The 16,564-nt window shown below is 42.7% G+C and overlaps 1 protein-coding gene across 2 annotated transcripts in view; it reads right to left on the bottom strand.

The window, feature by feature from the left end:
* Nucleotides 1-13,891: 13,891 nt before the first annotated feature.
* METTL4 (methyltransferase 4, N6-adenosine) overlaps nt 13,892-16,564 on the bottom strand; it is a 33,936-nt gene continuing 31,263 nt past the window's right edge. For both annotated transcript variants that reach the window (XM_053249113.1, XM_053249112.1), the window contains one exon: nt 13,892-15,941. In XM_053249113.1, the coding sequence (XP_053105088.1) occupies nt 15,787-15,941 (155 nt within the window). In that variant the 3' untranslated portion in view covers nt 13,892-15,786. The remainder of the gene's footprint in view (nt 15,942-16,564) is intronic.

Below are 16,564 nucleotides of genomic sequence, written 5' to 3'. Positions count from 1 at the left end.
TCACAGGCATCCTGCTTCTGAGGCCGGAGGTGGCCTTTAACCCTCAGTTGATAGACCTCTCCTGCATGAAGTTATCCAAACCCCTCTTAAAGCCATCCAAACTAGTAACCAACACCACATCTTGTGGCAGAGAATTTCACAAGTTGACTATGTGTTGTGTGAAAAAGTACTTCCATTTGTTGGACCTAAATTTCTTGGCAACCAATTTCATGGGATGACCCGTGGTTCTAGTGTTATGTGAGAGGGAGAAAAATTTCTCTCTATCCTCTTTCTCTACACCATGCATGATTTTATATACTTCTATCATGTCTCCGTGCATGACACTTAATTGCATGGCTGATTGCAGCCAGGAGAAGCAGGGGACTTATTTCTGTATGCATGTAAAGAAGGATATCAACTTACAGAGCAGTGTACTGTCATACTGAGTTTACTGAAGTGAATAAAAGTGGTTTATTCTGGCATCAAGTATCTTACACTGGAAATAAAGGGAAAATGGAACTTAGAAAAATGCAAAAAAGATACATAGAAAGAAGCAAGTGTTTTCAAAACAAAACAATGAGCCTTTATACAACTATGGAGTTAATCAGTTTCCTGTCCATCCACTTGCTTATATCACTTAAAATCACTACTTGTTCCCAGCAACAGACATATTAAAGGAAAACTCACAGTTCCCATTCCATAGAGTCTACAAAAGAATTATTTATAACAGAAAGAAAGTTTGATATCTAGCAGTCATCCAGCAGGATAATTGCCAAAGTCTCCAGAAATAAAAGCACTCAATTAATTCTTTGAATATTAATTCTTTTTAATAGCCTTAAAGAGTCTAGGCATGACAAAAGACAAATACCTTTCCTAGTCAGGCTCTTGAGTGTGGGGATGAAGAACTCCAAAGGAAAAGGTTCTCCCTCAGAAACAGAAAGGTTATCTAAACCAAACTTAATAAAGAAAAATAAAGATATACTACAAAAATTCGCTGCAGAAAGCAAAAGAATAAGTTTGATTAAAAATGAAAAAGCAAAAGACTGGACTAAAGGACTAAAAGAGCTTCCATTCTCTCCAAAATATATTAGCAAACACAAAGAATTTCCTAAAGAACGATCTCCATACAGGGCCATCCTTAGGGTGGGGTGACTGGGGCAATTGCCCCAAGCCCCGTGCTGGCACAGGCCCTGCTCTGGCACACTGCCGTACAGCCTGCCCTCCTCTCTCCCCCAGTCCCAGCCAAAAACCTCACTCACACTGTTTACACCATATGTCATCAATCAGTATGATTCTGTAACGATAGGAAATGTTAAGGAGGCCCCGCACATGCTGATTCGCCCCCAGCCCCACACCCCACTAGGGACAGCCCTCACCCCACAACTTTCTAAGCCTCTAGTCTTTATATCCCAAGCCAATAACTTCATTTTTTAACTCTTTCATTGGTTGCTTTATCTTGTAGCAACTCAGCCATTTAATTAATAAAGTAAGTTTTGCATTAGGTAATTATGACCCTGGGTATGTTCAAACACTACAGTCATCCCTCGCCAACCGCGAGGATTACATTCCTGCACAACCCCATGGTTGGAAAATTCATGGTTGGTGAAACATAGGAATGAAAGGGAAGCAGGAGCTTGGGGCAACTGCAATTGCAAAAATACCTCAAAATAAAAGAAAAAATGCTTTAAAACTGCTAAAAATGACCAAAAATCCCTTAATATAGCCAAGAATCACCAAGAGGAATGAGCAGATGGAACCTCTGGAAATTTTTTGAAGCCCCAAGCATAACTCAAATGTTCTTTAAATCACCAGGAGTCACCTGGAGTCAGCAAGGTTCACCAAAAGGAATGAGAAGATTGAACTGCTGAACTCCCCAAAATCACTAAAATGCCCCCCAAAATCACTAAAATGCCTCACCAACTGTGGGTACTCAGGTCGTGGTTGGCAAGACCAGTCACAATTTCCTATTCGTGGCTACTTAAAACTGTGGTTGGCAGGGGATGACTGTATTTTGTATTGTTCTTTGTGTGGGAATTCAAGTAAGCCCAAGTTGACACAAACAATGAGGCTAGTCTCACGAGCATGCAAAACCAGGCTAAGGGAACCCAGCTCAGTTTTGCATGCTTGTGAGAACCACTGGGCTCGACGGTGAGCATGGTGGCTCCACGGCATCAAGCCTGCATAAATAGCCACCCTCTTAAACAAGGTTAAGGGAGCAAGCGCTCCCTTAGCCTCATTTTTTTAGTCATGTGTCTGCCACAGCTGCTTGCAGCCACAGTGGGCACACTTGTGGGGGGAGGGGGGTCCTAGTAATGCACGATCTGCCTGCCCAGGGAACCGCAGGGGGTCGCCTGTGGTGAAAGTAAGCTAAACCCTCTTTCCCCGCAGACCCGGATCATGTGAAGAGCTTCCTTGTATCAAGAAGACTGGTTATCTGGGTCCTACGATCCTTTAATGGTACCTTCTATTCAGCCGGCAATGTCAGTTAAGGCCTTGCACAGGTTACCATTGAAATTTCTTTTGTTTCACATATACCAGTGTTAACCCATCAAAATGCAGCATGTTCTCACTTCAACAAACTGCTGGCATGGCTGAAAAGCAAATCATGCCTCAGAAATATCAGTTCTTGACCCAAGCTGCCTTACAGATCAAGTCGTCTTCTTAACACCCCTGGGACAAACTTCATCCTGGGCTCCTCCTCTGATGGAGTTCCCTCTGGGTCGTTTTCTGGGTGAACCCCAACATCGGAGTGTACAAAAAACAGTGTTTCTACATTTTTATCCCATTTCTTTTTGCTATTTCATTCATTTAATTATTTCCATTCATTTTCCATTTTCCATTGCATTTTATGTTTTCCATCCAACTGGCATGACACTCTCTCCTGTTTCTCTAAAGGATTAACACCTGCCAAATTGCAGACAGATAGGGAAAGAGGTCCATGTTCTACAGGCAGTTTTAAAAGGTACACAGGCAGAGAGTCCATTTGTTATCCAACAAGTGTAAATAGAACTAAAAACTATAGGCACGGCAAAGAGCAGGGCTGGCCCTAGGATAAATAACACCCTGGATGAGGCGTGTCTTTGATTAGTTTATCAGTTACACCACTCCCCACCCCACTCCGGCTGACTGCAGACAGTATACTTGTTTTATTGCACTCCCACCACCAGGACTGGCCCTGCTCTTTCCCTGCTTCACTTCTGTAGCACTTCAGTATGGGAGGGGAAGGAGTTTCTCTTCACTCATGCCTTCACTCATACCTCCCTTTTTCCTTTTTCCTCTCCTGGAGCCAAAGCCATTGCTCTGGCTGCATCTGCTCTCTTCACCTTAACACACACTCTCTCTTTGATTTAATAGCCCAGAACAGTTTTGGCAATCTTGCTAGAGCCCTCCTGGTACCCCGAAGATTTCATCCTGGTCTTATGATACCTCATGCTGGCTGGACCCTTTGCCATTCCTTCCCTGACCCTCTCTATCTCGCCACTTGCTGGAGCTGTTGTCAGGTGAGCTTATCCTCTATGTTGAGCCCATGGCATGCCTGTTCCTGGGTGAGCTTTGCTGTTAGGGACGAACCACATTCCCTGGATACTAAGGTTGCTTTGTCTTCACTCTGCTGCAGCTTGAAGCTCAGGCAACACACAACAAATTGTGAGCCACCAAGTTCACCTTGGCACCCCCTTCAGATAGCACCAGTGTTCCCTCTAACTGGGATTCCCAGATGTTGTTGACTACAACTCCCAGAATCCCCAGCTGCAATGGCTTTTGCTTGGGGATTATGGGAGTTGTAGTCAACAACATCGGGGAAACCCTGTTAGAGGGAACAATGATAGACACTGTGAGCAACTGCCAGCTTGCCCTCCCATAAGGCCAGCACTGCAGAGTGGAAGTCAGGTAGACAGACCTGAGCTTCAGGTTATAGTAGCAGGCTGTGGCAGAGCAGAGAAATGACCATCAGTCAGACCTGGGCAGCTAGATTCAGTAATAGTTTTTGACACAGGAGAGGACTGGTGAGGAAAGAAGCAGGCCTGGGCACCAGGTTTTAGCAGCAGCAGCAGCAGCACACAAGAATAGCCACGTCAACCCAGGCAGAGAGAAAAATCATCACCACTAAATTTTAAAAGTGTGTGTGGGATGCACACATGCACGCACACTCACGCGCACACACAGTGCAGCATACTAAGTCTCTGCATACACTCATTAACACAGACTATAAGCTTTAATGAAAATGAACACACAGAGTTGTCCACCCCTAAGAACACACAGAGAGGTTCTCAGAGATCAGACTACTAACTAATAAATATAACTACAAACTAAGCATAATGAGAAAGGTAGGGAAACACAGAGAAGTTGTTCTCACAACCGCGCTGGGGAGGGTGGGTGGAGAGGCAGCCTGCTACCTGCCTTCCTTGCACTCTATCTCCCTGCCCCACACACGATTGGTGAGTGGCAGAGCTGGGAGCCAGAAGTCCTTCAACATCCCACAATGCACTGCACCAGGAGCACAGTGTATTGGGGGATTCCCCCACTGCTGGACGCTCTTGCCTCCTGGCTTTGTACATGCACATGACTGGGGACTGGAGTACAAGGGCATGCTCGTACGCTTCTACTTCAGTAAAAGCCTAGTGAGTGGGGGAATTCGGGCTACCTGAAATGGCAGCACCAGGATCAAGCCCAATTCCGGCACTCCACATAAGTGGCCCTACCCAGTTAGGACTGCTCGTGTGCACACCCATAGTGTGTAATTGACTGAAAATGAAAAATGGAACAGTAAGACCCTTTGCCACTCTATCACTCCTTCCCTGACCTACCACATCTGGCAACTGGTTTTGCACAAATACAAATAATAGACCAACAGAGGAACTTGCACATATTCATTCAAAGAGAAAGAATTCAAACAAGGAAAAAATAAAAAATAAAAACCTGAAGACTTCATGCATTCTTTTTCAGATTTCCACAAGGTCACTTCCTCTCTTGCCATTGTGATTGAGGGGTTCCGTTTGGAAAGAAGACCTCTCAAAACGTTGGACATTATTGCTAATATGTTTTTGAGTTGAAATTTGGACAATTTACAGAAGGAATCTCTCTCCCTCTCCCTCTGCCTGTTGCTTCTACCTATCCCATTTTGGTTGAGTTCTTATAGAAAAATGAATGAAATAAATAAATATATAACCATTTGGAACTCTATCCTATTTTTCTGGCATGTGTTTCTTTACAAGTAAATAAAAAAAATAAATTGACCCGATTCATTTTCATTTTTCATCTGCTACAAAATAATGGCGCATCTCTAATCTCCAGCTTGAAGTCTCTTCAGTTCACGATCTCAATACATGGCAAAAAGCCAGTCTGTACTGTATTTCAGCCATGTCCATTTGTGGCAAGAATTATTGTGACACACTGTCATCAGACATTGGAATCAATTCAGGTTTGTCTTTTAGCATGCCAGTGTAAACACTCCTCTTGGACAGAGTGGCTTTTCCCGGCAGCTAACACAGCTGAGATTCCCATGAAAGAAGATCTTAGTGGGAATGGAATACAACTGCCTAGTTCTGATCAGTGAGATGCTACTGTTTTTATGAATGAAAATTAAATATACATGTCATTCTTTTGCCTAAACAAATATACTTCTACAATAGTGTTTTTTATTGTAAAGCCCAGGAGCCAGTGGCAGCTCTCATCAGCCCTATGTGCAGCTCCCTGATTATGTGCATTGGAGCTGTGTGGAGTTTCAGTCAAAGCTGAATACTCTGCACTGCCCCCCCCCGGCACCATCCAGAGATGACTGCTGCACTTTGCCCAGCACTGGTGGGGCTCCAGCAAGGGAAACAAAGCCCTCTTGAGCCCCAGCATCATCTTAGGAGGGATATACGGAGTGCTGGGAAATGTAGCCCTTCCCAAATGCTTTCCCCCTAGAGCTCTTAAGAGAGGGCTCTGTCTCTCTTAAAGGGCCCTTCCAGCACTGAGAAAAGTGCAGTACTATGCGGAGATCATGTTACCAAGAGAGCCTGGTTGCGGGGTTTCCTCTATATTTGGAACTACAAGCCTTTCGTTACCATTGCTTGCACTCTGGATCTCACGAGACGATGAGATCTCCCTGTTGCCTGTAGCTAATTCAAAGGGCATGTCACTTTGGCACGTAGCTTGGGAGAAGGAACACTTAGGTCAAGTTCAAAGCACAGGACTGGAGGAGGCCCGCCACCCACATTGTCAACCCCCTGCTTACTCACAGGTGGGATGCTGGAGGGAATGTGATTTAAACAAGTGATGTTCTGTAAAGCATGAGCCAAGTATTCTCCCTATGTTGGCACAGTAGATTAGGGATGTGCATGGAACCACGGCGGGGCAGTTCGAAGGCAGCGGGGGTCTGCCTTTAAAAGAGGGGGATGGTGCACTTACCCCTCCCGCTGCTTTCTCCCCACTGGCATTGGGTTTTTTAAACAGCCCATCGGGGCAGCAGCGTACCTCCCTGCCACCCCATTGCCCTTGTCTTCCGGATACTACCAGAAGTTGCTGACGCAGGCGCTTCACCCTCCCCCACTCTTTAAGAGAGACCCCCGCTGCCTTCAAACCAGCAGAACCGCTAGTTCTTTGAACCGGTTCGGAGGCCCATAAAGGGCCTCCGAACCAGTTCCATGCACATCCCTACAGTAGATCAGGTCAAGATAGAACCTCCTCAGGAGGGAGTGATCAGACAGCAACCGGTCATCTCCTTTGCTAAAACATATGTTAATGGCTGACTCAGGGCCACAGGAAGCTAGTTTGTTTACATTTTAGCTACTCACAGATATCCTGACAGACACAAGAAATAAACTCTGATGTGTTCATTTTGCCGCACCCTACATGGGTCTTTTCAGACCTTCCCTGGCCTTTGTCCAAGAAGGAACTCACTCTTCCTTAGCTTTTGTCCAAGAAGAGACTTACTCTTCACTTTTGAAACGAACAGTGTGGCGTCCTGTCCTTTGTCCTTATTGTCCACCTTTGCAAGGTGCAATCAGCATAATGCCCTTGGGCAAGAAATTGGTCAAGGCACCATCAATCAGTGTGCTTTCTCTGTCTCTTGGGATCTGCATGTCTCCTGTGTCATTTGTGTCCCTAGCTCAGATTCACCAGGTGGTTCTTCCTCGGATCCATCATCTTGTCTTGGCAGAGGCACCTCCATTTTGCCCTGCCTTGACTCTCACTCCTGTTTCACTTTTCACCTCCAGACTGGCCCTTTTCCTTACTCAGTCTGCGCAGCACTCCTGGCTGCAAGATTTTGGCTCATTTTTTAATTTAGCCTGGCTGAAAGTCCTCTGCCTAGTTCCCGCTCCTGCCTGCCTTTCTTGGAGGAAAGAAGCCTCTCGGCTGCAACTGAGCTGCTGGGCTTCACAGCATTCCTCTGGGAAGGACTGAGGTAGTATAGAACCCCTATTCCTTAAACTCTACTTACCTTTTCCCTTATTTTTCTTAAAAATCCAAATCTGTCCACATGATAGAGGTCTATAGAATCATGCATGGTGTGGAGAAAGTGGATGGAGAGAAATTATTCTCCCTCTCACATAACACTAGAACCAGGGGTCATCCCATGAAATTGATTACCAGGAAATCTAGGACCAAAAAACGGAAGTACTTTTTCACACAATGCATAATCAACTTGTGGAATTCTCTGCCATGAGATGTGGTGACAGCCAACAACCTGGATGGCTTTCAGAGGAGCTTGGATAACTTAATGGAGGAGAGGTTTATCATTGGCTACTAGTCTGAGGGCTACAGGCCACCTCCAGCCTCAAAGGCAGGATGCCTCTGAGTGCCAGTTGCGGGGGAGTAACAGCAGGAGAGAGGGCATGCCCTCAACTCCTGCCTCTGGCTTTCAGCGGCATCTGGTGGGCCACTGTGCGAAACAGGATGCTGGACTAGATGGGTCTTGGGCCTGATGCAGCAGGGCTGCTCTTATGTTCTCTCACCAACCTTGAATAAACTTAACTGGAAACTCAAACCAAATTGCATCCTTGTGAGCTGCTTGGTCCTGTTACATAGGAACATAGGAAACTGCCATATACTGAGTCAGACCATTGGTCTATCTAGCTCAGTATTGTCTTCACAGACTGGCAGCGGCTTCTCCAAGGTTGCAGGCAGGAGTCTCTCTCAGCTCTATCTTGAAGAAGCCAGAGAGGGAACTTGGAACCTAGATGCTCTTCCCAGAGCGGCTTCATCCCCTGAGGGGAATATCTTGCAGTGCTCACACATCAAGTCTCCCATTCAGATGCAAGCAGGGCAGACCCTGCTTAGCTATGGGGACAAGTCATGCTTGCTACCACAAGACCAGCTCTCCTCTAGACCTGTTGGTTTTGCTAGTTAAATATTGTTGTTCTTAACCATTATTTTCTCTTTCTTTACCCCTAAACCCCAAACAAAACCTCACTTTGTCTCCACTTTAATCTCTCTGTTCAGATGTTTCCGTAACCTGAGCTTTGAACAAATTTATTATGCAAGTGGGACTGCTCCATTTAAAATAGCTAATTCCCCACCCCCCACAAGCCTAAATCATAGCTTAGGGTCCCTGCCACGTGTCCAGGAGCAGATCCATTAACAGTCAGCACAGTGAAGCAAGGAAGTAACTTGCTTAGGGAGCAAGAGGTTACTGGTTCGAATCCCCGCTGGTATGTTTTCCAGATTATGGGAAACACCTATATTGGGCAAACACGATAAAAGAAGATGCTGAAAGGCGCCATCTCATACTGTGCAGGAGATGGCAATGGTAAACCCCTCCTGTATTCTACCAAAGAAAACCACATCGCTCTGTGGATGCCAGGCTTGATGGCACAACTTTACCTTTACCTTTACAGTGGGAAAAGGCTCTCACTTTGAAGGCCCCCCCGCCAAAGAGGTCCAATTCTTGAAAAACAGTGAAGATCATTATTCTACAAAGTAGGAGTTAAGTGTGCTGCTGGAGTCACATTAAAAAGTAAAGAACAAACAAACCCTTGGACTATATATTCCCTTCTGAGAGATCAATAATGATATTTAAGTATAATTTCAGTCTGGCAACAAGTATTAAAAGGTTGCCATGTCCTTAATGGAAAACTCAACATTTTGAAGTCTTGTAAATTATGTGATGTGCCATATTTACATCTTATTGTGGTGGGCTGGGTTGCTTTTATAGATGTGGCAGAAGCAGTACTCATGCTTTATCTTTGGAGCTCCCACAATGCTCTGATCTTGTGTCCCTAAGCTCACGCTCCACAATTACTATGCTGAAATGTAGCAGAATTCCCTGCCCCCCGAGAAAGTCATCTACTGTATCTGTGTGACTCACTGCTCTCCTGATTGGTCCAGAGCAGGAACAGGTAACCACCTCTGAGGGTGGATAATTCTAGCATGTCTATGCACCAGGTGAGGTTGGATCATTAAATAACTCCTGATGGGGAGACGCAGCAGAATTACTTGTCCTCACAGACTAATTTGAAGGAGGCTTGCTATGATTTCACAGTCTTTCATCACCTAAATTGATATATTTTTCACAGTTCCCTAGTGGGCCCCTGGCCACAGTTTGGAAATGACTGCACCACTAAAAGTCACCTTAGAGAAAGTCAAGGAAGGTTCCACAAGCCATGCACACAAGTTCTAAGATCTGTAGAGTGAGTCATCACCCCGACCTCCTTTAATAACATGAATAAATATTATACCATGCCTTCTCATCTTGCAGCACTCCCATCTATTAATAGATGTATGTATGCATCCCAATTTGTATTTCATGCTTATCCTAAATGATGGTTGGAGGGAGATAAACCTAACAAACTCAAAGCATTCATTATTTCCTGTACAACCACAGTAGTGTCTTGGGGAAGAGATTGTTTTCCCCCCTTCAAAATCTGTTCATTTACCATTATTAAGGCTGAGCCAGTCTGCAGGCAACACAGTTATAGCAGAACCACCCAGTCACAGAGGTGCTTCCTTTTTTGCATCATGATTTAACCTTCTCAAACAGGAGGCCTCTTGGGGTTGCCAGAAGATTTCTGTGCAAGTTAATTTCATCGCTTGCCTTCATCAATAGATCTGTTCCAAAAACACCTCAAAGAATTACTGGCCATATTTTTGCTTATTAGACTATAAATATAAGTAAAGGTCATATGCTAATTTGACATTTTAAAATCAAACTCCATCCTTCACTTGCATTTATAAAAAAAGGTTTGATAATATTCATTGATATAATCTAAAAACCAAGGTTAAATATATTCAAAATGAAGTTGTCTTTTCTAATAAGAGACGACCACAACACCTGCCACTGCCCTAAACTATTCTCTGTCAACCAGAGTTTCATCCCAGAACCCATTTTCAATGCCAAGGTGCTGCTTGGAACACATACAATTATAATTAATTTTGAAATAAAATAAATTCAGAGTATGTGTCTGGTGCCCCTCTCACCACTGTAGTGACTGGAAACAGCATCAACATCAATGGGAGAATACAGCTTCCAGGACATAACTTTCAGGTTGTCTCAAGCCCCCTTAATTGCTATTATTATTGACTATTGATCTCCTTTCTTTGATGAGCTCAGGACTGCATACATGGCTTTTCACACTTTTATCCTCATGACAACCCTGAGTTGAGAGATGGTGACTGCTCAGGGTCACCCAAGCAAGTATCATGGCTGAGTGGGGATTTGAAGTCAGGTCTCCCCATTCCTAGGACAACATTCTAGCCACTATACTACACTGGCTTCCATATAAATTTGTTGAATCTATATTAAAAGCCAGCACAGGTTAAACTGGAAGCACTCCTCTGCCCTGGACGGTGAGTCATCAGACTGCAGATTAAGTAAGGTAAAGGTAAAGTGTGCCGTCGAGTCAATTTCGACTCCTGGCACCCACAGAGCCCTGTGGTTTTCTTTGGTAGAATACAGGAGGGGTTTACCATTACCTTCTCCCGTGCAGTATGAGATTATGCCTTTCAGCATCTTCCTATATCACTGCTGCCCGATATAGTACCAGCAGGGATTCAAACCGGCAACCTTCTGCTTGTTAGTCAAGCATTTCTCCGCTGTGCCACTTAAGGTTAAGTAGTCACATCTTATTTAAATTATAGCAGATGACTGTTGCTTTCAGTTTTGAAAAGCAGATCATTCTTGCATTGCTGCTGCCTAATTTCTTTTGATTTGCAGTTCAATGGAAGGCAAAATAAATGTGTTCATTGGGCTTAGACCCAAGTAACTATGTTTAGGATTACAGACTTCAATAAGCAGATTCCATTATCTTCTATTCCATCTCCTACTGGATAAAACAGATTAGTTCTGTTAATTCATTCATTCCCCGCTCCCTCCCTCCCTCCCCAATCTGAAGGGAACACCTCTTCCTCATCCCATCATCTTCATCACACTCACATTGCTCACACAGCCTCCATGCCAGCCAAGAGCCCCCTACTATTCTCTCTCCCTCTCCAATAATTCATAAAAAGGGAGCAAGGGTAGAGAAGGAGCTGTAACATGGATTATATTTACCTAGTTTTACCTAATTTCAGGTAGGTTGCAATGTCAAGTTACTAGATCTCAATGAATAGGATTTTCCTTTCTTCCCTCTTCTTTTCCCTTACTGCTGATTAGACTGATATTCTTAGTCGCAACAGAACAGCACATGCCGAAATTCTGATTTAATGCTTCTGGCCATTTAACATCCTCCATAAGGGATGATGGCATCTTTTATACCCCAGGTTATTCTCCTGGTATCCCCCAGTTTTGCAAAAGGCCAAAGACCCAGTTCCTGGCAAACCCTCTAGGCTAAGCAATTACTACAGTGGCTTTTGCTCTCTCCCCCACGCCTTTTTGTAGTGCAGAATACAGTAGTTATAAACCAAATCAAGGGGTGGATTTTTTCTTTTAAAAGGATGAATTTCTACCACTTATATTAAAAACAAAAGGATAATTAAGGGGTGGGGTGTGGGGAAAGGAGTACAATTTCACAAGCTCTGAGCAAAGACCAAAATAAAAATGGTTTAACGCTATTCTCTCCTTCACATGTTCCTCAGGCATTTAAGTCAGAACAGGCCTGTTTACACTGAGTTATTGTTGATTTCTTCTTTTGGTAATTTCCTTGGATTGTGATTGTTAGAATCTAGCCATTCACTGTATCTCTCTCTTAAACCTTACATAGGGACATAGGAAGCTGCCATATACTGAGTCAGACCATTTGTCTATCTAGCTCAGTATTGCCTTCACAGACTGGCAGTGACTTCTCCAAGGTTTCAGGCAGGAATCTCTCTGAGCCCTATCTTGAAGAAGCCAGAGAAGGAACTTGGAACCTTCTGCTCTTCCTAGAGCGGCTCCATCCCCTAAGGGGAATATCTTACAGTGCTCACACTTCTAGTCTCCCATTCATATGCAACCAGGGCAGAGCCAGCTTAGCTAAGGGGACAAGTCATGCTTGCTACCACAAGACCAGCTCTCCTCTCTAACCTTCCCAGAGTTCCACTCTTCATAAGTTATCTCCGTACTATATCTCTCTTATCTTGACTGCACTTGTTTTACACTAGAAACTTTTAGCAAATCCCTCCCCAGAAGTTTCTAGAGTTTGATCCACTATCACATACATGTTCTCTGTCACAAACATACTTGTGAATGAAGGTATGGATAATATCATCCCAGCACATACAAATATGAACATCCTGACACACTTTCAATGTGTCTTGAACTGGGGCTGTAGCCCAGTGGTAACATGCAGAAAGTCCCAGCTTCAGTCCTTGGCATCTCTAGATAGGTCTGAGAAAAATTCTTGCCTGAAGCCCTAGTTAGCCACTGCCACTCAGAGCAGACAATACTGACATAGATAAGCCAATGGTCTCTCAGTAGATGGCAGATTCCTATGTACACAGACCCCAAATACCTTTTAAAATAGCTTTCTAGATAGGGACTATGTGGCGTATTCGCTGCTCATTATGAAGACAAAGAAAATGGTTGTCTATATGAAGAGTAAGAGATATATTGGTAGATGATAGAAGACATGTTACTGTGCTCTGTTTTGGAAGAGAATGGGCTCTGAGAGCCAGGCTAATGCTTTGGACAATGAAACATACAAGGATCCTGAGCTGGGAGGTATCTTTCAAAACAGATATGAGAACATAACATTTTAGTTACAACTTGGAACTCAGAAGCATTTTCCAGCTGACAGCAGATGTCAAAAACTTTCCCCTACAACATGTAGCAAAAACCAATGATATGTATGTGAAAAACAACTCAGACTGGAAGACAAGGCAATATTCTGTGAAGTGGGTACAACACTAAAGGAAAAATATAAATTACTAAAAGCTGTAGATCAAAGTTTCCCAACCTCCATTCTCCAGATGTTGATGGAGTAAAACTCCAATGGCCAAAGGGAGTTGTACTCCAACAACATCTGGGAATTCAAGGTTGGGAACCTGTTGTAGATTATGGTTGCAATCTTGTGCACATTTACTTGAGAATGAGTCCAGTTGAACCAATGGAATTTACTTCTGAGTAAATATGTAAGGGCCACACTACACAGTTGCTACATGCAAGAATTCTTTACCTGTTTATAAGTACACAGAAATTAATTGCCTCCTATATGCAGGCTTGTGTCAAAATCTAGAGTACAAAATGAACTCTGCATGCCAAGGAGCCATAAGGTCACTTTTGAGCTTCAAAAGCAACCAGCATAGGGTATGGTGTTTGTGGGGGGACCAGCAATTCCATTGGAAATACCAACAGGATCTTTCGGACAGTGACTTTGTGGTGTACCCCCCTAGTCATTATGAAGAAAATCGAAGAAAAAAAATGAATTAGTAGATTATTTCCTTCTAATTCGTTTGCATCCTGCATTCCTACCCACCCACCCCCACAAAAAAGGCATGTTTTTAGCCTTGTTGGTCCCACCAGATAAAAACAACAAAACATCTTAAATCAAATAAATGCACAACTTGAAAAATAAAAGGCTTGTAAATAATGTATCAAGAAAATTATTCTTGAAATTGATTTTTTATTATTAAAGTACAAAAAAGTCAGCGTGAACATCCAGAGCTTATTTAAAAATTTAACAGCATGCTGAACAATCCAAAGTTTATCTAATTTGTAGTAGAATAAGATTTATTCCACTTTCTTTTAAATAATGGTTATTTCTTCCTAAGATATTTCTTCTTATGCAGTCTTTCATACATACATACATATGGTAATTTTCATTACAGTATTTTTGTCAAAGCAAACCCAAAGGAGAGAGAAGGACATACACAGTTAATCATTCAAAAAATAATAATTTATTTTTCTAACTATTGTAGAACATCTTTTTAAGAAGAGCAAACTTTCAAAGAATACATATTCAATGAAAAGTCTTCTTGTTCAGTGTCAGGGGAAAAAGAACGCATTAAAATAAAGACCTGGGTACCTATCCAAATCCTAATGAAACCAACAGAACAAGACGGCTACAATCATTTTAAGTCCTGTTGCTTTCAATGTGACAAAATCACAACTAACTTTGGCTGGATCAAGGTCATGATCCTTTTGTCTTTTTAAATACTTGTGAAGTGGCCAACAATAATAGGAGCCTTAGAAATACTGGCTGACACTCTGGCTAATGCACTGTAAACGTTCCCAACACCAGCACACATGCAGCACTAGCCCCCACAAATGTCCCTGTGCTTCCAAAGTGTAGGCATTCTTGTGCAAGAGTAATTATTTCAGACGTCTGGCCATGCTCCAGAAGCACTCTGCTAGAATGGAAACAAGCCCTGAGGTTCAGGGATGCATTTCTGCTGTAAGAGAGTGCTTCCAGAGTGTGGGGAGAGCTCCCAAAGAACTGCATTCCTGCACAAGAGTTCCCACACTTCAGAAGCGGTTTTAGTACTGTATGTAGCATAGGTTTTAGTACTGTATGTGTGCTGCTGTTTGGCACAGGCATGCTGTGTTAGGATGTCAGCCATTAATAATAATTTCCAGCTCAAATCTTACATTGTTCAAAAGCCTGTTTTTCTAAACAGAAAGGAACTCATTAAATAATAAAATGTAAAAATTGTTATAGAACAGCAAGACTCTGATTACAAAATAGAAGTTTAGATGTTAAAAAAGAAGAATATGTAACATTTTAAAATATAGAAGGAACAATTTACCAAGCATGGCAGATGTGCAACTTCCAATCTTTGCATATAAGTTAGGACTGTGTATTATTTGTAGACAGACAATACATTCTTAAGCATCCTTATAACAGATGAGGCTGAAACTGCATACATGGTTCCCAGTACTATGGAGAACCACATGTATGGCACCTAACACACTGTTAGCATGCACTGGATTTGGTGCTTGTTCAGCATATGCAATTCCTATCTCTAGCACTTCAAATGTATATGGATAAATGTTCCCAATCATTTTGTGATCCATAATTCCATCCTACTTTGAGCCACCGCACATGGTTTACTGCTCACTCATATTCATGAGAAACACATCTGTAACAGGGCCTACAGGTGTAACACAGTATTGGAAATAAATCTATTGGCAGCATAGAAGACGGAATATCCCTTCCTTGCTTACATTCACACTCTTCTCTTTCACTCATGCACAAATCACTTGACAACCCATGGTGAGATCTACATGGAATAATGCCAATGTACATACAGTTCTGGATCCCAATTGCAAAGGACACGTTCGGTTTTTGAGGACTGTTATCTACACGGTGGCCCAAATGATCAAATTCTACAAGATGGCTGCAAAATCCATCATGTCCATGTCATAATGTTATCATAAGGATTTTAAAACAATGCTTCCCCTCCATTGTATTCATGCTGCACTCCATGTAGTATGATGGCAAAGTCCAGAAATACAAAAATACTTAGGCAACCCTAGTCATTTTTTATTTTATTTCGCAAAGCACTGAAGTAATCGATGTGCTGGAATTTGAGAACTTCATTGCCCCAACTGGTCCATCCAGGCTGCAAATTCCGGGCAAACAATTCCAAACATTCCACATCTGGCCTGGTATATTCTTTCAGGATTTCTGGAGGGGTGAGGGGAGAAGGGGTGGTGGAAAAAAACACATGCGGCTGAAGATAATGAAATAGAAGGTTTTTTATTTTTTTAAAAAAACTCAATTTCCTCCAAGCTGTTGGGAGACTGAAAAAAAAAAAGGCTCTTTCATTAAAAAAGATGCAGCAAATTAATTTCAAGGATTTCATTAGACAGCCTTACTATTTATAGTCAGAAAGGCATATGAAACAAACAACCTTGAGAGTGTGAACAATACTGTCAAAGCTTTCAGCCACTCATTTATCAGTATTCTTTTGGAGACAGGGAATGAGGATTTCAGTACCTCCATAAAGGACCTTTGAGTTTTCAGTATTGACAACCACAGCATTTCAATGGGACTGGGCTTTATTTTAAAAAGCAAAATAGCCAGATTTATTTAAAAGATGTTCTAAAGTAGTTTTCTTTGGAATTGAAAACAAACTCATAAATAGAAACTAACAGAGTAAGACAAAACCATGGCAGGTATCAAATGAGTGTAACGACAACTTGCTTTCAGGGGGAAATACTTCCAGCTTCATCTTGTACATATTTAATGTACTCTTATTTTAATTGAATTTTCTCCCAGTATGCCTCAACTTTAGACCTGCAGGCCTA

The sequence above is a fragment of the Hemicordylus capensis genome, chromosome 4 (genome assembly GCF_027244095.1).
Source record: "Hemicordylus capensis ecotype Gifberg chromosome 4, rHemCap1.1.pri, whole genome shotgun sequence".
In the NCBI taxonomy this organism is placed as follows: Eukaryota; Metazoa; Chordata; class Lepidosauria; order Squamata; family Cordylidae; genus Hemicordylus; species Hemicordylus capensis.
Note: the sequence above shows the minus strand (reverse complement) of the source record. Positions and strands in the feature narration are given on the sequence as shown.